Below are 22,109 nucleotides of genomic sequence, written 5' to 3'. Positions count from 1 at the left end.
CTTCCAAGATGGCACCCAAAGCACACATACTGGGGAAAGTATAAACATCATGACTCTACTGGGTGGCACCAACGTCATAGAAAGAGTTGCATATGAGGGGTGGTTAAATTTTTAATTACCACCTGGAAAAAATAAAGTACATACACAATTTCTTGCTTGTTTGCAGGTGTCACCTGCATTCCTGCTACACATTTAAATCTCTGCACTACGCTGTCATCTATCATATGTAGGTGCCACGCATTGGGTTCCGTAACTGCGAAAACCCATTCAAAAAGCCTACTAGATCAAGGCACAGTGTGTGTTTGGTATATCGCTACAACCCCAAGAATAGGAGCAAAGCAACCAGTGGGAATGTGTGACTTCATCACTGAGGGGAGGGGGGGGGGGGGGGGGGGGAAATCAACCATCATCGGGTAATTTTCCTCATAGTGGGTGCCAGAGCTAAAAATTTAATAAAAGATGGTGTCATTTTCCACTTCTGCTGTATTTTTTCGTTGCTTCACAACTTGTTTAGCTGCTTTTCATGCCATTATAAAGTGATTTTCTGCAGCAGAAAAATGGTGCTATCTGTATTATTATGTCTCTAAATTTGTGTAGTCTATTCACTTTCGTTTACATATGCTCTCTTGTTGGTTTACAGCTGCCATTTCATCACATATGGCCCATTTTTCTACTGCCAACATCTGAGAATGGCCCAGAAGGCATAAACTCGTTGTCAATCAATAAAATAAGTAGAGTAAACGTGAAACATGCCGTCTTCTTTTAATCATCAGGAAAGGAATTGCTGACTCTTTTTTGGTGGGGAGGGGGAGGGGGGGGGAGGAGGGTACTGGGCATGGTGCATTGCTAACACATTATGCTTATCAGAGGCAAACTGCCACAGGAACATATTACTGAAATATCCTGTTGAGGTATCGTGAGGTTTTCAAAACAAAGTAGTGTCAGAAGTTGTCCAAGGAGGTATTTCCACTATATGTCAATGCCCCAGCTCATTCTGCACAGGACACATTAACACACGCTGATTCTTTGGACTATCAAATTTTTCCTCCCCATCCTCTGTATTTACCCAAAATGGCATCCACTGACCTCTTCCTCTTTCCTCAGAAGAAAAAAATCATTGTGTAGCAGGCATTTATGGGGCAGTGATGCGATTTTTGACGTGGAACATTCCCTGAATAATCACAACGGAGACATCAACAATCAGGGTATCTGCTGAATCAATCACCACTAGCAAAGTCTGTCATAGTGACAGCTGACTATGTAGAACAGGCCTAACACAAATGTCAAGTTTCATGGTTGCTTTGTATTTTTTCAGGTAATAATTAAAACTTCAGACTACCCCTTGTAAATATAGCATGAGGATATGACATAAATAATTGGTTCTCCCACCTAGCTAGAAAACAGCAATAGTAACTGTCAAAATTTCATGGAATAGCCTGATTCCATTTAAATACTTTAACCAGAGCCACTTTTCTTGTTGTGGTATGGTGTATTGAAAAATAAACTGTTTCTCAGTTACAGTCCCCAAAATTGAATAATCATTCTATTTCTTTTGCTATTTGGATGCCAACATTAGGCTTCGCTTCTAGCCAATTTATTACTACAACCCAATTTTCTGCTTTCACATTTCTTGGCTTCGCTAACTCATGACACAAACTGCCACCTTAAACCTAACCTAGACCTCAAGTTGTGCTACAAATCAGTTGGTCACTACAACCAAGATTTAGGGGGGATCCAATATGTAAGTGTGGCCTACCATTCTCAAAACATCAATTCTTCATAAACTAATAAAAAAGACAAATGCTGCTGCTTTGAATTTGTAATCCAGTATGTCACTTAGAAAACTGGAACTTCCCTTGCTATTGCCCAGAGAACAACATATAATAATAAATTAATGAGGTGACAGTCCATCATTGCCTTCCTAACAAGACATGAAGCATCAAAGAATTAACTGTTTTAGTAAGAAATAACATTTTCACCCTTACTGTAAAGTACTACTAACCTGTGAGCAAAGATCTTGCGGGTGCCAACATTGAGAACCACATCACAGAGTTCACGGTGCCTTCGCAGTACATTTAACTCCGTCAGAGTAACTCTTGGGTGTTTTTCTGAAGTATGTGCTAAGCGAGCAGGAGACGGTGGACGTTCTCCTATCACCATTTCACCCATCCTGCTGCTGCGAGCTTGTTGGGCTAGATGGAGGCGCAAGGGCGGCTGGGCAGCCCAATCCCACGCAGAGTCAATCTACAACACCAACACACAAAGATTTTTGGTGGTGTCAACATTCAATAAGGCAAATTTAATTTGCCCTTAAATACAACCCTAAACAAAACGTCAATTCAACGCAATTAGATTAATTACTTAATACTCCATTGGCATTATTCACTTTATTACAGAAATAACTAGGGCCTGCACATGTGGTTTGCTTTTGTGATTCTGTCATGTGGTTATATAACTGTTGCTACCAATACGAAAATCTATTGACACCCAATTTACAGCTACTGTTTCTCAAGTCTAATCGTTTCCTAGTACTGGCAACTGACAACAGTTGCACATAATCATTGCAAGTGAAAAGTTCTCTCTCTGTTTCAGTGTTTAGCTTGACAAAGTGTGAACAAGATGAATCTGTAGTCATTCCGAAGATAGTTACCGTCAATGTGTTGTCAACAAAAATATAACAATAAAAGTAAATGACATAGTTACCGGATGTTGATTCCAGTCTAACATTTACAGTCTGACAAGACTCTCCAGTAATATCTTATGACCACTTGCAAACAATTCGGAGGTGCCAATTATATTTATCGTTATATTTAAAAGGAAGAATTACATCTGTTGATTCAGTGGGGGATAATTTAACTCACCTTTGATACGTGAGTTTTTACTGCTTCTCAAAATTACGCTCCACCACTGTAATATAACAAGCACTATCGCTTGTTACAGGGACTACAAGAATTGTGATGCCGTGCATTTTAATAACTGGTTACGTGACATATTAATTTATTTTCGTCTCAATCCAAATAAACTAGCACCAGTACCACCTCTGATTTGTTGACCCTTTCGTACGAATCTTGCACATATTCTATTATCTTTGCTATTTCGACATGCATATCCCAAAGACGTAACTCCTCCCACGAAATAATTTCAATTTGTGAAAAGAAACTAATTCTGTATCATATTAGACCCTTCCTTCTTCTCTCCTATGTAATTAATACCTTTTCTAAGGTTCTGTTGATTATCTGTCCTCGAGACCAAAATGTACTTCATTTTTATTAAACTGTTGTAATCGTCCTAGCCGGTTCTGAGGCCGAATAAAATAAGCCTATTGTTATATTAGCTAATTTGTTTTTCGTCTTGCTTTTCGCTGCGTATCATAAGTTCTCGTGATATTGAACTTGCATATGCGGGGTTTGAAGTACGTGTGATAAGGCGTGATCTTTGATTTACGAGTTATGTCATATGACAGATTGTATAGTATTTGTCGTATTTTTAAAATACCAGTAATTAACAGCCTCATTTTGATTCATTAAAAAATTAAACACTGAAGCAAGTAATACCAAGTACAAGCTTGTTATATGGAAACGTCAATTGAGGAGTAATACGTGTCTAAGCCTCTGTATTTCGCTTCGTCGCTTGGCAATTGTTTGACCGTATCATCTGCTCCGCTGTAACTGACTATATTACAGCGCTGAGAGATGGTCCGTGTGATGTATTGTATTCGGTGTTTAGAGAGAACGTGATTACTTGGCAGACCTTTCAGTAATTCTCATCCCTCTTTCAGTCTTTTGCAGAAAAAATTGGTGCCCTAATGCAGAGACCAGGTCAAGATCCTGTGGCTAAAGATGACATCCCGTGGTGGATGAAATATGCAGGCCGTGGATTAGGAACTGTGGGCAGTTTAGGTACTATTGTTATATTGTATAGAAGCATATTGCTGGAAGTACGGCGTACCAAATATAACTTGTTTTTTGTGTGTAATTTCTTTTACAGTTGCCATTGGGCTGGGTGTCTGGAACTGTGTTGGTATTGTAATTGGCCAAGTTGACTGCCTTATTGGTGGAATGTGGCAAATGTAAGTCAGCAGTACTTTACTTCAGCTTGTAATTAATAGTCCTACACTGTATTGTATACTATAAATTGTAGTTCATGTATGCATAGTTGATTATTTTGTGAAAAATATCATGTTTGCCTTTGCCAATAATGTCTTTTACGAAATTTTACATAACCGTGTAGCTCAGCTTCGAGAAGTTAATCAGAGGTGATTGGTTTTCTGGTCTCATCGTTCGTTTGTGGGAGTTTGGTTCAGACATATGTATATAATAATTTTGTGCTGCCATTCAGATTTCATGTTGCTTTAAACATAATGCCTATTGAAAACTCAATGTGATTAGATTGAAATTAATATAAAATTGATAACAGTTCCCACAATAATACCAACAGAGAAATTTCATGGGATACATATGTTTCATAGCATATTCCCAAGACACAAAATGAACCTATCTCAACTGTTTTGCTGCATTGCCGTAGTGCCCAAATGAGGTTCTAATAAATTAACAAATATTTTAAATAAAGTCCACACCGTTTTTAGTTATTTGTTACTCTAGATCTGAGGTCTGGAAAACTCTCTTTGCATTGTCGTCATACATAGCCCGACTTCATACTGTTTGTCTCTGTAGTAGCTTTTCTGTTAGCTGCAGAATATGTTCCTTGTAGCATAGAAGAATAGTGTGTAGAAGATATTTTTGATAATCATAATTGCCTTTACAGTCATCAGTGATATTTTCTGATTGCTGCTTTTCTCAAATGTGTAACTTGTTCCTGACAGTAGATGTCCAGATCTTTACATGTCCCAATAAGTGTGTGCCAGGTAATCTTCCCTTGGTGCCACATTTTACGTTGTTCTTGTGCAACTCGTTTATGAAGTTTGGTAGGAATGGGTGCATAAATGCCTGTGTGGTCTGTAATTAGTCTAATCTTGTCTACATGGTCTCTGCAGGAGCAATTTATTGGGAGAGGGGAGTGAGTTGTTGTATATTTCTAGATTCCTCACTTCATACTGGTTCTCAAAACTATAAATAGGCATTTGTAGGATAGTTGGCCTTTGTCTTCAGGTGTCTGCCAACTCGGGTTTTTGCACAGAGGTGTGTGTGTGTGTGTGTGTGTGTGTGTGTGTGTGTGTGTGTGTGTGTGTCCAGCTATTGGAGGACTTTGTCCAATAGCTGAATAATATTTAATAGTGTAGATTTAAATGTGCTGGTCTGCTGCTCAGTGCTGCCTCTTGTGTGGTAAGCAATAATCTAGCATATTTCATATTGTTATTTCATTCCCAATTTTTGTTGTTCTCTTTTGATTATTTTATTTTAATGTAGCACAACATAAACTCAACATGCCCAGGGAGCTAAGCTTTGTGAATTTAGTCTGTAAGTAACTGCTTCACATAGCAAGTCTACATTACACATGTGCTCTCTCACATAAGTTACAGAAATACACCATGAAGACTAAGTACTGTACTCCTGAAGATTTAATATATATTGCTGGTTCATTCATTCTTTCCTTTCCCATTGGTGTACTTTTATTTTGTAAATATACGTTTCGCATTTGTGCCAACGATAATTTTACTATGCTGATTGCAATATTTAAGTGACTTTGCTCCTGTTATTGGAGCTTAACACTGGTGAACCTTTCTGACCTAACTTAGATGAGTCACCAAAATAAGGACATACAGCTGGTGTTTGGCTGAAATCAGTCAGTTTGGTTGTTCTGACAAAAGTAATATGTAGTGTAGTTAAAGTTTCAATGATATTCAAATGTGATAATTTGGGTGTCAGTTAGTGAAGCCAACAAATGTAAATGCCAAATAAAGGTTTTTTGGTAACAAATTGATCTGTATTGTTCAAGCGGTGAAGCAACATCACATGACCCAAACACCATTGTGTGTGTCTTCATTTTAGTCTCTCATCTTTTCTGTACGTAACAAAATTTAATAAAAATCGAAATCCACTCTGCTGGAAATTTGTGTGTATGACTGATATGTTCATAAATTGCCCATGTATATGTGAAGAAACCTGATCTCACTGTAAGATAAATATTTTGAGCTTCTTTACCAAAGACTTTTTTAATCATGAATACCTAGCTGGAAATTATTAAAACCTAGTTGTATTTAAAGCCACAAAAAATGAATTTTCAAACTTTGCTTTTCTATTTTTAATCAAATCAGATATTTATTAGTGGCCGAAGTAATGTCTCTTCATTAATATTTTGTGCCCTTTTTTTTCTCCTCGAAATTGTAATAATCTAAAATTGTTTCTTTTACTGCATATATTTGTGCTGCCACATCAGGTATACCATTTCTGTCAGTCACTTAAGAGTACATAATTATACATCTATTATTCAGGATGGAGTAACTGTCGTATTCCTGATATACATTACCACCAATTACTATACGAAAACAACTCTAGCCATCTCTGTTTCTCCTTTTAACGTATGAGAAGACTATAGACCAAGAGAATAGACCCAGAACAACTCTCGCATATCCAATGCATAAAATGAACAACAGTTTGGTTCCCTAACAACAATCTACTTCATGGTAAACTATATGCATTATGTTGGTTTGTTCTCATGTTACTGCCAGATACCACCACCACCGCAACCCACCAAGGTGGTGATTCACATCAGACATGAGATGTCTCCAAGTAATCAATTAACATATTGCAACAAATAAATGACAAGTTATATAAAAAACAATATTCACTCTCCTCATGTACCTTACATGTTCATCTGCATGACTACTCTGCCGTTCACACTTAACTCCCAGGCAGAGGGTTCAGCGAAGCACTTTCACACTATTTCTCTACTGTTCCACACTTGAACATCACTGGGAAAAGATGAACACTTAAATTTTTCTGTGCAAGCTTTGATTACTCTTATTTTGATATGATTTGGATCACTAGAGGGGTCAAGTATCTTAGGAAAGGAAAAGGGAAATGTATATTTTGGCAAGAACAAGAAGGAATTCCTGCAGTACTGTGAGAGGTTTTTTTTTTTTTTTTTTTTAATCAAAGAATATGCGCATAATGTCAGAAATCAGTACTTCTGGGAAAAAAAAAAAGATTTAAGGCAGTATGGATTATAGTGAAGCAAGACACATGACAACCAGTCACAGAACAATGCAATGGCACTAGTGAACGGAATGGAAAGGCTATAAATAATGAGTCACAGGTGGCAATTGCATTTAATAAGCATTTCTTAAATAAAGCACAAAGCATAGGGACAAACAGTTAAAGAGCAAAATAACAGCAGTATGTTGAAAATCTGACTTTAATAAAATTCAATCGTATGAATGTATTTCCATCTTCTTCTGAAATGAAGAAAATTATACATTTTCTCAACGATAGAGTACTAAGAATTTGTTCCCATGTAATAAGCCCAGTCTTACCTGAAATATATAATACATCACTAACTCAAGACACTTTTCCAGAGAGACTGAAATGTGCTATTGTTAAACTGCTGTTTAAGAAAAAGGTGATAAGGTGCCAACAATTATCAACTTGTTTCTCTGTTGACATCATTCTCCAAAATTTTTGAGAAGTTGTGTTCTAGAGTACTCTCTCACCTTAGCACCTATAGTATCCTTAGCAAATCACAGATTGGGTTCCAGAAGGATTGCTGTATTGAGAAAGCCTCCTAGAGGTTCACTCACCAGATTTTACAAACATTAAACAAACTAGCACCAGTTGGTATTTTATGCGATCTCTCAAAGTCATTTGACAGTGTGAATCACATTATTCTCCTAGATAAATTAACATTTTATGTGCTCGATGGTGTATCCAACCAATGGATAATGTCATATCTAATGAAAAGAATGCAGAAAGTTGTTCTTAGTAATTCAAGCAATATCGTCCAGGGTCATAATTCTGACTGGGGATAAATCATGTATGGGGTTCTTCAAGGTTCAAGCTTAGATCCACTACTGTTCCTCATATATGTAAATGATTTTCTGTGTAGTATACAACAAGCAGAATTAGTTTTTTTGCAGATGACACTAGTGTTGTCAGTCCAAGCATGCATAAAGAAACAGAATAAATGATAGTTCTTGAAAGTACCATTGACAGGTTTTCTGCAAATGGTCTCCCCCTCTATTTTAAAAAGGGCCAACATATTCAGTTCTGCACATCTAGAGATACAACACCAATGATAAGTGCAACAAATGGTGAGGAAATAGTAAAAAGGGTTGAAACTTCAAAATTTTTGGTGGTCCATATTGATGAGAATTTAAATTGGAAGAAACACATTTTGGACCTCGAAAAACAGCTTAGTGCTGCCACGTTTGGACTTACTCATTGCAAATTTTGGGGAGAGACAAATCGGTAAGTTGGCACATTCTGCATATTTTCATTCAATAATGTCATGTGGAGTAATGTTCTGGGGTGACTCATCTCTAAGAAAGTGTGTTGATTGCACAAAAATATGCTGCAAGAATAATATGTGGTGCTTGCCTACGATAATCTTTTAGATATATGTTTAGCGAGTTGGGCTCTCTGACTGCTTCACAGTATATTTGTTCTCTCATGAAGTTTGTTGTAAATAATTCACTACAGTTCAACAGGAACAATGAGGTATACATAATTACAATACCAGAAGGAAAGATGGCATTCATTCTCCACATTAAGGTTGTCTTTAGCACGAAAAGGGGTGCATAATGCTGCAATACAAAATGTATAATGCTTTGACCCTTTACCCAATGATATGTCTGACAGGCAGTAAAGTAAAATTTGATAACAAACTGAGAATACTTCTCCTTGACAACGCCATCTATTCTGTACAAAAATTTCTATTATTGTAATGAGTAAAAAATGGTTGGTAGGAGTTAATAACTCACATCTGCATGTCTCATTGCAGATGCCTTTGTTTTAATGATTGCCTATCACATCTGTGACACGCTCTCCCCTATTTCATGATAATTGAAATGCCCTTCTTTGATGTCCTCTTTCAGTCCTATCCATGTAGAAATAGTCCAGAAGAGGACGGAGAAACATAGTGTAGGCAATCTCTTTAGTAGACCTGTTGCATCTTCTAAGTGTTCTGCAAATAAAACAGTCTTTGATTTGCCTTCACCACTCTATTTTCTATGTGATCATTCCAATGTAAGTTATTTGTAATTGTAATTCCTAGGTATTTAGGTGAATTGACAGCCTTTAGATTAAATAATGGAAAATTCAGACTGAAATAATGACAATATTATGAAAAGGATAGATTGCTGCTCACGATATAGTGGAGATGTTGGAGACACAACAAAAAGTCTGCTAACAAGTGAGCTTTCGGTCAAAAGGCCTTATTCTGAAGTAGGTGGCCTGGGCACCCAGAGATGGTGGTCATGTGTGAGAGAGTTGTGCTTTTTTTTTTGTGCACATGCATGAGTGCACTTGGGTGCTTTAGGGGAAGACCTTTTTTGGTCGAAAGCTCCCTTGTTAGCAGTTGATTTGTTGTGCCTGTCTGCAACGTAACATCTCCACTACATGGTAGATGACAAGCTCTCAATTTCATAATACTTCCAGCCTTTAGATTTGTGTGATTTATCATGTAACCAGATTTAATGGATTCCTTTTAGTGTTCTTGTAGACAACCTCACGCTTTTCATTATTTAGAGTCAGTGGCGACTTTTTGCACACCATCCAGATAGCTTGTTTAAATCATTTTGCAATTGGTTTGATCTTCTGATGACTTTGCTAGAGGTTAAATGACAGCATGACCTGCAAACAAACTAATATAGCTGCTCAGAGTGTCTCGCAAACCATTTATAAAGATTAGAACAGCAGAGGACCTATAACACTTCCTTAGGTAACACCAGATATTACGTCTTGTTTTATCAGTTACTTTCCATCAGTTACTATTTACTGTGATCTCCTTTATAGGAAATCAGAAATCCAGTCGCACAATTGACAGTCTCAGTGGGCAAGAAATTTGCTTAAAAACTGCTTGTGAGAGACAGTATCAACAGCTCTTTGGAAATTTAGTAATATGGAATCAATTTGAGATACTGTGCTGATAGCACCCTTGCCTTGTGAAAATAAAAAGCTAGTTAAATTTCACAAGAACGATATTTTCTGAATCCGTGCTGATTGTGTCAACAGATAATTTTCCTTGAAGTAACTCATAATGTTAGATTCTAGTATGTGTTAAAAATTCTACTGCAAATAGACATCAGTGATGTAGCTCTATAATTCTTTGGACTACTTTCTTTCTTTCTTTCTTTCTTAAGCATTGGTGTGACGTGTGCAACTTTCCAGTCTTTGTGGTACGGATCTTTCATTGAGCGAGCAGTTGCATGTGACAATGTAAACTCAGTAAATTGTCCTCTAGTTTAATATGACACACTTGAAGGTATACAGTATATATTTTACATTTATTTTCTTGTTGTAAAAGTTGTGAATGATGCCACCATATTGTGGTTTTAGTAACAGGTTTTGTATAGTAGGAAAGTGAGCAGTATTGGTGGTGCACTTACTTCAATATGTTTGGTTGTAAGTAGAATGATATATTACCAGTGATGATGATAAAAAATGTAATCTCATGTAATGTTGTAAAGGTGATGCTGAGGTATTAAGTACACGACACTACTACACCTGGTGGATGTTTTTTGTTTTCAGTCTGCTGCAAGCAGGCAGTCTATTTACATGACAATGGTTAGCAAGTCTAGGTTGTTTTCAGCAGAACTTGAACTTATTTTCTTGGCGGCAGTCCAGATGTGCGATTTTGATAGTTCAAAATTTTATGAGCAATAGAATTTGAGCAGCCCTTGGGAACTTAAGTGATTCCAGGCTGCTTTAAAGTGATGGATGCACTCACAACTAGAGAACTTAATGTGGCATGTGTGTGTGTTCATTTAGTGATTAACTTTAATAGACAGTGGCTTGTGGAGTACAAATGAAGAGGTAGTGTAGCTTAATGAATATGTTAGAACGTGAGCAGTATAGCGCAGTAACATTGATGGCAGATGAGCATGCAATGTTGTCACTGAAGTAATTAGACTAGGCCAGTGCAATGTTGCAATGCAGGTTGGCTTGCTGAAACAGTGTAGAACTCTACAGTGCTGCACCACCTAGTGCAGCAAGGGGCAAGGCAGGTTTCTACATTAACAATGGAAGTTGTGTTTTAATATACATGACTAGTACTTGTGCATATGCACAAAAAGTGGGCTGAAGCTGACTACAAGTACTGGTCAGTTTTGTAATGGAATTATCATGAGTCCTGCAGCCCAACCAGGGTGACAGAGCTAGACACCACATGCACATGACATCAGAGGTCACGGGCCCAAGGTCATGGCAGGACAACAGCTCTGTACACACATTCTCCCTCCAGATTTAGTGCCACGACATGGCTGGCCGCACAATCATCTCAAACAGCATAGCTGACTCCTGCTTAGTGGTGCAGAGGATCATTTCCTGTGCATATCAGCCACTGCCTACCACTGCCCTGTGGGCATCTCGGCCACAGCAGCACCTAGTTTGCACACTTGGTGGGGCCCATGCAGCTGGCTTACATAATGAGACCGCCAGTGTAATGTTGAACAGTGTCGGCAACACAGGGTGTGTGGGTAGCCAGCTCAGTGGAATTTTTAGTGGCCAGCTGGTCACTGATCCAGTGTATCAAGCAGTGTAGATGCATTAATCAAAGAACTTCTTACATTTGCAGTTGTCTTTCTCTGGAGCCCCATGCGGTGCTTCCTCGCCTCCACTACTCACTTGCACCATCCTGGCTCATAGCCATCCTGTCCTGCACATGGGGGGGTGCTATAGTAGATAGTTTAATCTCTGTTAGTTATAAAGTTTGAGTAACATTGTGATTACATTTGTTTGTTGATATCTACTCACCTTTTGTCCTTTTTGTGGGTATCAGAGTGAGAATGCAGGCAACTGGACAGGTTCACAGTTTATTTGTCCAGAATGTGTTGTGAACTTTGAATGCTTCCATTCCATTTTTTTGGCTATTACATAGGTTCATTTGACACTGGTAGTAGTCAGTATGTAATTTACAATGTACATATGCCCCTTTCCTTTATTCTTCATGTAATTTTCAATGTACACATAGTGAACGTAAATGGCTTTATACACTAGGCATATATAAATGAAATGTTTTATTTGTACCTTTGTTCCAGGTTAGCTGGTTTCCTGGTTATTGTAGTTGAGGCTCCTTGTTGCTGCATGTTTCTGGATTTTGTTCAAAATATCAGTGACTGGGTAGAAAAGAGGCCATATTGGAATAGAGGAGCATTCTATTGCATGTGAGTATTATAGATAGTGCTAGTTCAACACATGTGGAAATGGAGAGGTCTCTCTCTCTCTCTCTCTCTCTCTCTCTCTCTCTCTCTCTCTCTCTCTCTCTCTCTGAGCTGGTACCATTGTCATGACAAATGCTGCACTGCATGAATAAATCTATGAATTTAAAACTGTTCATACTATGTATTTGTGGGCAGAAAAAGGAGCAATGAATTGCAAAACAAAAGGTAGCATAGTGCTGCTCAAAATGCAGTTGATAAAAACATCAAATTAACTAAGATCCACACTATTGGATCAAAAGTATCAAGACAGTTATTAGTGCACATTAATATGTGAATTGTTTCCCCTTTGCCTTTGTGATGTCTAGAACATTGCTGGAGACATTTTCAGCGAGGTGTGGGAATGGCAGCCCATTTTTCCCCAGAGTGCCAAAACCAGGGAAGGTTGTGATGATGAATACTGGGGTTTGATGGGTGTTCCATTTGGTTCAGGCCAGGATCTTGGACAGTCAGTCCATTTCAGGAATGTTAATGTTCAAACCCACATCCTGCCCCACAAATGCTGCACTCTAACAGTGCAAATTGTCATACTGATACATAACTATCAATGTCTCCAGACTGTTCTACTGTACACAACACAGTAAAGTGCATTCATATCCTTCCACAGTCACAATTTCCTTAGGCACCCTTGCTATAACACCACGTGCTGTGTACTTCACTGTTGGCACTACACATTAATAGCATGTAACATTCTCCAGGCATTTACCAAACCCAAACCCATCTATCAGATTTCCACAGGGTATAACTTGATTCCTCACGCCAAATCACTCAATTCTAATCACCCACTGTTGGCATTAATCTTTACACCACGTCAGTCATCACCTAGCATTGACTGCAGAAGTCTATGTATTACAAGATGCTGTTCTTGACCACCGTACACTATTTCTTTCCACGCCCTGAGTACAGTCATTGTGCTAGCTGGACTGCTGGTAGCATTTTGGAACTTGAGTGATTCCTACCGCTGAATTAATATGACTTACTTACTTATTTATTTAAACAATCGTCACCCTCATTGCCCAATGTGTCCATCTGTATATGAGGTTTGTTTAGTCTTGGTTTCATTGTGGTTGTTCCTTCATGTTTCCATTTCATAATCATGTCAACAACAGTCAGCCTTGGCAGCTTTGGAAAGGTGGGATTTGTTACTACTACCGAGTGAGGTGGCACAGTGATTGGCACACTAGACTTGCACTCAGGAGCACAATGGTTCAAACCCACGCCCTGCCATTCAGATTTAGATTTCTCATGGTCCCTAAATTGCTCCAGGCAAATGCCAGGATGGCTCCTTCGGTAGGGTGTGGCAAATTTCCTTCCCCTTCCTTGACACATTTTGAGCATGTGCTCAGTCTCTAGTGACCTCAGTGTGGATGGGACATTAAACCCGATCTTCCTTGATTTGTTACTAGTCCACGTCCAAAACCGCTCAGCTCTCTTGACCTATTCTGCTGTTATTGCTTCTGTATTGACAACACAGTGCTCCTTCCCTCCTTTTATATTGACAAGTCTTCCTTTTGTGATATCTAGTAATAAATTCCCTGTTACATAAGGCTACCTGAAAACATTTGATCAGTAGTGTAAATGTGAAGTTGGATGAAAGCCTCTATTGCATATTGGTATAAAATAAAGCTATATGAAAGGTGGCTGATTGTTGTATTTCTTGAAGTAATTTAATCCAGACATGGTTGAGATCCATTGTTAACATGGATAAAGTAATATTATCACACTGCCTGACACAAAGATTTTCATGTAGTTGGCAGGGGATTGAGTTATTAATTTGACTGATTTTCTGCTCTGTGTGAATGTCATTGCTGATTCATTTCCTAGTGGGCCATTTCTTCATTTGTTAGTCCTCTGTACCTCGACCTTTCTTCAGATCAGTTTGGCTCTTATCTTTCCTGTTTCTCTGCTTCTCTCTTCTACTTCACATGTTCATGAAGAATGACATTTTTTAGCCCAACACTATATGCCCACTCCATTTTTCTGTGTTGCTTTTATTACTGTCAGTACTTGCTTGGATTATCTCATGCTTCTTAGCAACTTTATTTCTCACTTACGTATTTTTCCCTTTATTTGCCACATTCATATTAATCCTGCCAGATTGTATGACACATTCTCACGGAGGAAAATCAGGAGAACAATGGTTCAAACCCACATCCTGTCATTCAGATTTAGGTTTCCCATTATCACTAAATCGTTGGTTGGGGGAGGTTATAAAGGAGGGGCAGATCACTCGTACCCGATTTTGTGTACAGAATTATTTTAAGATTGAAACTTCAATGGGATCGTGAGGAGGCATTGTCCCAGAGTCCAACTCAGTCCGCATCTTGACCTTGGAGAGCTAATGATGAATACAGACATTCCACCACTTGTATATCTCAGTGCTATTGATGACTTTGACCCTTTCAGACCCTCTGGTTACAATTGTGTACATTATCTTTTACTGTATCTTAGCTACAACAGGAAGTATTTTTTCCCAATGGAAACCTGAGGTACACATTTATGACTGTTAACCTTTTCATCATGTGCAAATGCTGCCTACTGTTGGGCATCACTATGAAAATATAAGCAAGTCAGTGTAGCAGTGCACAGAGCTCGTGACCACCAGAATGCATGAATGTTGTTGGTTCACTATATTCCACTGTGTAATTGAATATTTTTATTTTGCATAGGTCAAAATCATCTAGTCACTCACTCGGTGACCGTACTGGAACCAAAATGGAATATAACAGAGAGAAGGGCGAAATACTGAATTCAATCTTCAGAAACTATTTCACCACTTAAGACCAAAACATGGTCCCCTATTTCAATCGTTATATGAACACCTAAATGGCAGATACTGAGAACCAATTGCAGACTAGAAAACCAACTACAATTGCTTAGTAGTGGAAAGATGCCAGATGCAGATGAGATACCTGTAAGATTATATAAAGATCGTGCGAAAGGACTTGCTCCCCTTCTGGCAGTAATTTATCAGAGATTGCTTGAGCAATGGAAGGTACCTAGCAACTGGAAGAAAGGGCAGGTCATTCCCATTTTAAGGGCCATAGGACAGATTCACACAATATTAGATGTATATAGTTAATGTCGATCTTTTGTAGAATTATGCAACGTGTTTTATGCTCAAGAATTATGTTTTGGAGAATGGAAATCTCCTTTGTAAAAATCAACATGGATTCCACAGATGGAGATCCTGCTCTGTTCTTCAGTGAGATCCACAGTGCTGTAGACAATGGCACTCAGATTGATGCTGCGTTCTTTTACTTCAGGAAAGCATTTGACACTATCCTGCACAACCGTTTGATGAAGAAAATACAACTATCGTAGCAGATTTGTGACTAGATTCAAAACTTCCTTGCAGATAGAACTCAGCACATCGCCCTTAACAGAACAAAATGAACAGATGTAAAGGTAATTTCTGGAGAATCCCAAGGATGTGTGATAGGACCGTTACTGTTCAATGTATGTATAAATCATGTAGATCGACTGAGAGAGTATCGGGGAGGCTTCAGGAAGACCCAATTCTGTGCTGAACAGATCCTCAATCTCAAAACTTTGCTGGCACATTCCAAGATGAGAAACTGCAAAGTGGTTGTCACCTTTGTTGATTCAGCCAGGCCTATGTCTCCTTTGATACAGAAAGACTTAACAAAATACTCCAGGAACTAAGACTAGACAACAAAACCCACAGACTTTGTTCTAGAAACCTTGATAAACACCCATTCCAAGGTCGAATTGAGAGGTGAGCTCTCAGAAATCTTAAAGATAAAAACTGGAGTGAGACAAAGGGATAGACTCTCCCCCACTTCTTTTCAACTGTGTCCTTGAAAAGATTGTGAGAGAATGGTACAAGGAACTGACCAATTTGGGCGTTCAGAGTAGTGTCTACATGGGCCATAAGAACGAAGGACTGATTGTAGATTGCCTGACTTTTGCAGATGACATGGCACTGATTGCTGATTCTCTCAAAACGGCAACAATGCAGGTAAATTGCCTCACAAAACAGGCAGGCAAAGTGGGTTTTCAGGTGTCACTGGAGAAAACTGAGTTCTTCACCAACATCAAAGAAGCTAACGAAGATGTTACTAGACCAGGGAAACATCAAAAGAACTGAGAAGTTTAAGCATCTCAATGAATGGATTGAACCCAACTTATCAGAAAAAAACTTCTTATCCATGAGAATCAACAAGTTGGAACTAGCCTATTGACTGACTATGAACACCTACAACAAAAAATGCCTGTCACGCAACCTGAAACTTACACACTACACATCAGACATACGACCAGAAGCCCTGTATGCCATGGAACGTCTTTCCATGAGCTGGAGAGGTCTGATGTTTAAATTGGAAGTTATTGAGAGGAGAATCCTCCGGAAGATCCTAGGCATGGTAGAAGAATATAGGGAGTTCAGAAAGCAACATAACTCGGAGCTCTACAAACATATCGAGAGGCTCTCTGATAATGCAAGAAAAAGAAGAGTAGCTTTCTATAGCCATGTTCCAAGATTGCCTCCAAACAGATTGACCAACCATCTGTTCACCTTCTGGCAAAACAAGAAGGTTCGCACCACTTGGGTTACAGAAACTGAAAAGGACACTAAAGAACTGTGAATAACTGATCCACAGAACAGTCAGTCTGTGAGACGTACCCTGAAAGAAGCCCAAGGCTTTCAGGAAAAGCCCCGAAGGAAAGGTACTCCCTGGGCAGAAGAAAGGGAGTTACATTGGCAGCAGATGTGACAATACGGGGCAAAGAGCAAAGCCCAACAGTTCAACAAGTGTGGTCCAGAGTAGGCCCATTCAAAACGAAGAAGAAGAAATAATGTAGTAGAAAGTGTCAGATACTTTTTAAAGCTGTTCACGGATGATGCAGTTGTCTATAACAAAATAGCTACGCCAGAGGATAGTAATGATTTGCAGAATGTTCTCCAAAGAATTGATGAATGATTTAGACTCTGACAGTTGACACTGAATGTAAATAAATGTAACTTTGCGCATACAAAGGAAAAGGAATCCATTACTTTCAGCTACACTATTGATGGAAAACAGTATCTGCCCTAAAATACACACATAAAAAAAGTTTTGCATCACCCCAGTTCCCAGAACTCTTGAAGATAGACGTTGACTGTGGATATTGTATCACAGGCACAGTCTGTTTGACTGTTCAGAGATATCACTAAACCTACCCAAAGATGTAAACAACCATGTATGAGCAGTGCCTATTAGACGGAGGGGTCCAACAACCAATCAGTTCCAGTCATTCCAACAGGAAGGAGGTACACAGCTCATGTTGTCTGTAGTTCAACCATGCCTAGACAGTCAATACCACGCATCCACATTGTTACTTTGTGCCAGGGTGGGCTCTCAACAAAGGAAGTGTCCAGGTGTCTCGGAGTGAACCAAAATGATGATGATCATCGGACATGGAGGAGAGACAGATCGACAGGAACTGTTGATGACATGCTTCGCTCAGGCCGTCCAAGGGCTACTACTGCAGTGGATGACAGCTACCTATGGATTAGGGCTCAGAGGAACCCTGACAACAACGCCACCATGTTGAATGATGCTTTTCGTGCAGCCAAAGGACGTCGTATTAAGACTCAAACTGTGTGCAATAGGCTGCATGATGCGCAACTTCACTCCCAACATCCACAGTGAGGTCCATCTTTGCAACCACAACCCCATGAAGCATGGTACACATGGGCCCAATAACATGCCGAATGGACTGCTCAGGATTTGCATCACATTCTTTTTACCAATGAGTGTTGGATATGCTTTCAGCCAGACAATCGTTGGATATGTGTTTGGAGGCAATCCGGTCAGGCTGAATGTCTTAGACACACTGTCAAACGAGTGCAGCAAGGTGGAGGTTTCCAGATGTTTCGGGGTGTCATTATGTGGGGCCGACGTCCGCCACAGGTGGTTATGGAAGGCATTGTTACGGCTGTATGATACGTTCCTCCAACTGATAGTGCAACCATATTGGCAGCATATTGGCGAGACATTAATCTTGATGGACAACAATTCGCACCCCTATCATGCACATCTTGTGAATGACTTCCTTCAGGATAACGACATTGCTCGACTACAGTGGCCAGTATGTTCTCCAGACGTGAACCCTATTGCACATGCCTGGGACAGATTGAAAAGGGCTGTTTATGGACGACATGACCTACCAACCACTCTGAGGGATCTATGCCAAACTGCTGTTGAGGAGTGGAACAATTTGGATTAATAGTCCCTTGATGAACTTGTGGATAGTATGCCGTGATGAATACAGGCATGCATCAATGCAAGAGGGCATGCTGCTGGGTATTAGAGGTACTGGTGTGCACAGCAATCTGGACCACAAAGGTCTTGCTGTATGGTGGTACAACATGCAGTGTGTGGTTTTCATGAACAATAAAATGGGCAGAAATGATGTTTATGTTGATCTCTCTTTGACCACATAAAATAGGTAGTGGGAAAAGGAGATGCCAGACTCAAATTCATAGGAAGACTCTTGAGGAAATGTAGCTCATCCATGAAAGAAGTGGCCATATAAGGCACTTGTTTGACCGATTGAGTATTGTTCATCTGTCTGGGATCCCTACCAGGTAGGACTGGTAGAAGAGAGAGACAAGAACCAACAAAGAACGGCGTATTTCGTCACAGGATAGTTTAGCCGGCGTGAGAACGTTACGGAGATGCACAACAAACTCCATTGGCAAATGTTACAAGAGAAGTGTTGTGCGTTGCGGAGACTTTCACTATTGAAATTTTGAAAGCTCTTCCCAGGTAGTCAGACAACATATTACTTCCCCCCACATACATCTTGCATAATGACCACGAGGAGAAAATTTGCAAAATTAGAGCTAATACAGAGGCTTACCGGCAGTCATTCTTCCCACATGCTATTTGTGAGTGAACAGCATTACGTAATTCAGTTATTGATATAAAAAGTACCCTCTGCCACACACCATGAGTTAGCTTCAATGATAAATTTACTATTTATTACTATAGAGAATATATCATATTTAGGAATTTTAGTTCATAAAATGAAACCAAGTGTACAAAGTATGTTTAGTAGACAAGTACATATCTTTGTATAACATCATTTAAAAAGTCACCAAAGAGCATTACCACATAAATAAAAATTTTTCTTTTCCCCAGAAAAAAAATTCAGGTCTGAAAGGGTTTCCATCCCATATTTTGGTAACTTTATATTTCTGGTCACTAAGTTGTCAACAGGTATTTTGTCTGTTGTGATCTCATTCAGCTGCATCTGTCGTCACTCTATGGTATGCTGTTCATGAAGATTGGTGTCAGTGTATTATTTGTTGGGTCTTTCCATGGCAATTCAACCAGGGGCTCCAGCTCATAGTCTGATTTGACTGAAATTCAGTACACTAATTCTACCATGTGTGGAACACTCATTTACAAAGTATTACTTTCCCCTGCCAATTACCTCCAGACTTATGACTTGTGAAAGAAGGTGGCATGACCCGGAAATTGCAACTCGCATCTGGCAATCTATCTTCAGACCCAACTTCAGGTCTTCATAACTTTGGAACTATTCCACACAGTCCAGTGAAATTTTTTCAACCCAGTAACATTCATTTAGAGAACACACTCCATGAATCAAGACACCAACATCATATTTCTGAGGGAAAATGAAAAATTCCAAAATGTGATTAATAAAAGTAATACGTTAAAAGGTACATATTGTAGGTGCCCTCTATGCCAAATATAATTCACTGAAAAAGGGTGTAAATTTTGTTGTTGTAAGCTTAATGTGGCATAAACGCACACAGAACGAATCGTGCCCATATCAGTCACACAGTTACTTGCACACAAAAATACAAAAATTTGAAAAATTACCTGAAAAACATGGATTTTCGAAGTGTGGTACCACAAAAGGTACAAGTGATATCCACGCCAAATTTCAAACACTACATAAGAAGACCATAATATAAAATGTGGCAAAATTTCAACTTGTTATTGCAAGGCATTTGTGTACAACAAAAGTTGACAGAGATGTATTGGTTACGTTCCTTTTAACACAATTTAGCAAGTAATATAGTGATGATGCAGACAGTTTGTTTCAGATAAAGCTGCAGCAATAGTTCTGCCGGTTACAAATAATCCCATCCAGTATTAATTGCGCAATTTTTTTTAAAGAGGGGCAGGATGTTAACCTGGCCGACTGGGAGCAGGAGAGGCACCACAGGAGATTTTTATTTCCAATGGCCTGAATATAGTTTGATGGCACCCATTAAATCCATTACAATTACACATTTGAATTCCACAAAGTGAAATAGATAGACATACGATGAAAGAATACTGTGTAAAGAGGCGTGGCACTACACTTTAGCACACTTAAGACCAAATAACACATTCCCTTGAACATACGTGTTTTATGTATCAGACTCTTTAGAGAGATGTGCGCTACCAAATGAAGACATTTTTGAAAAGTCAAATTTTAAAAATTTTTGGTGTCCTACCTCAAACGCTCTAGAGGGGGAACGCCACTATCTAATGTGACCCGTGTTTACGTTAAGTGATTTTGCTGTTTCCTCTTAGTTTGTTGCATGTCAAATGAAAACAGAAACGGATTTCTGTGGCCGGGAGCTATCAAGTGAATTCACATAATTACGGAAGGGTCTCTCGCATCATCCCCTGCGCTCCTCGGAGTAGGGGACTTAATCTTCGTCGTCATCAAAATGTGTTACTAGTTTCAGATTTTATTTTTTTCCCACATTTCTGCCTGTCAAGCATTAATTGCCTTGCAGAACAATTTTTTAAAAGAAAATTGACTTTTATTAATCTTTTTCTGCTGAGGCAGTCAATTTATTTGAAACAAAGTGTTTAATTCCACACTATTGTTAGTTTAAACTGTTCACATATTTCAAGTTCACAGTTTCATTTTCTAGCACGTATGGCATTATGCCATAATAAAGAACCAAATGTGAGATAATTCAGTACTGGTACTCCAAGAAAATTTACATCTGAATCTGGACATACGAATGTGCACTTTTAAGCTGAATTATGCGCTTTAGTATGGTCCACAAAATTCCCATGCTCTTGGAGTATCCTCTGATGTCTTGTTTCTCTTATGACATAATGTAAGATCTTTTAATGTTTTACATGTACAAACATACGGGCTTCCTGTGCCATCGTAGCTGCACATGTGTGGTGACGCCTGTTATCTGGCGCTCTCTAGCAACTGCTGAAACGAGTCTACTTCTAACAGGTTGCAGGAAAATATTCTGAATGGTTGTTTGAAAAGTGTTACTTTAAAAGTAAATTTCCTTTTATGCAAGATGAACTGTGCGCGTGAATGTCCGATGAATTACGTAAGTCACAGAGCGTTTGACTCTCATTCAAAAATCATATCTTTGATGACGACCATTTAGAATATTTTCGAGCCCAGGTCAGACATTTATGTTGTTGTTAAAAATTTTACAGGCACATTTGTGTGATGTATCTTAAAGCGTAACACATGAAGATGAACATTATGTGTAAAAGTTTAGCTTCTCTTGGAGCTTATTAATCTTAGAGAGCAGTATTATACATGAAAGCTTTTCTTTTCTTGTAGCAACACTATGTATTTTAATTTAGACCAATACCTTTTCCTAGTTGTGTGTTCGCACTACTCAACACTGATGTTGCTATTGACTGACTACATCACGTGTCCTATGCTCTGAATATCCACTGTCACCGGCTGGTGAGATCACTTGACATGAGATACGACTGGCTTACAAAAGTGCATCGCAGTCTCGATTTCAATCATTTGGAAAGTG

At 38.9% G+C, this 22,109-nt stretch overlaps 2 protein-coding genes across 5 annotated transcripts in view; one reads left to right on the top strand and one right to left on the bottom strand.

The window, feature by feature from the left end:
* The window catches only part of LOC126272967 (kelch-like protein diablo), a 73,914-nt gene extending 70,607 nt beyond the window's left edge, over positions 1 to 3,307 (bottom strand). The window contains exons 1-2 of one of the 3 annotated variants that reach the window (XR_007549288.1): positions 2,862 to 3,211; positions 2,003 to 2,244 (exon numbers count right to left, since the gene is read on the bottom strand). Coding sequence is in view for 1 of the 3 variants with exons in the window: in XM_049976297.1 (XP_049832254.1) it covers positions 2,003 to 2,169 (167 nt within the window). In the remaining 2 variants the exon portion in view is untranslated. Of the gene's footprint in view, positions 1 to 2,002; positions 2,245 to 2,861 lie in introns of all 3 variants that reach the window. The other 2 variants (XR_007549287.1, XM_049976297.1) reach the window with 2 other exon arrangements.
* Positions 3,308 to 3,353: 46 nt separating this feature from the next.
* The window catches only part of LOC126272969 (calcium channel flower), a 44,937-nt gene continuing 26,181 nt past the window's right edge, over positions 3,354 to 22,109 (top strand). Inside the window, exons 1-4 of one of the 2 annotated variants that reach the window (XM_049976300.1) lie at positions 3,354 to 3,695; positions 3,779 to 3,899; positions 3,988 to 4,069; positions 12,152 to 12,277. In XM_049976300.1, the coding sequence (XP_049832257.1) occupies positions 3,693 to 3,695; positions 3,779 to 3,899; positions 3,988 to 4,069; positions 12,152 to 12,277 (332 nt within the window). In that variant the 5' untranslated portion in view covers positions 3,354 to 3,692. The remainder of the gene's footprint in view (positions 3,696 to 3,778; positions 3,900 to 3,987; positions 4,070 to 12,151; positions 12,278 to 22,109) is intronic. The other variant, XM_049976301.1, reaches the window with a different exon arrangement.

The sequence above is a fragment of the Schistocerca gregaria genome, chromosome 5 (assembly GCF_023897955.1).
Source record: "Schistocerca gregaria isolate iqSchGreg1 chromosome 5, iqSchGreg1.2, whole genome shotgun sequence".
In the NCBI taxonomy this organism is placed as follows: domain Eukaryota; kingdom Metazoa; phylum Arthropoda; class Insecta; order Orthoptera; family Acrididae; genus Schistocerca; species Schistocerca gregaria.
This window is presented reverse-complemented; position numbering and strand designations above follow the sequence as displayed.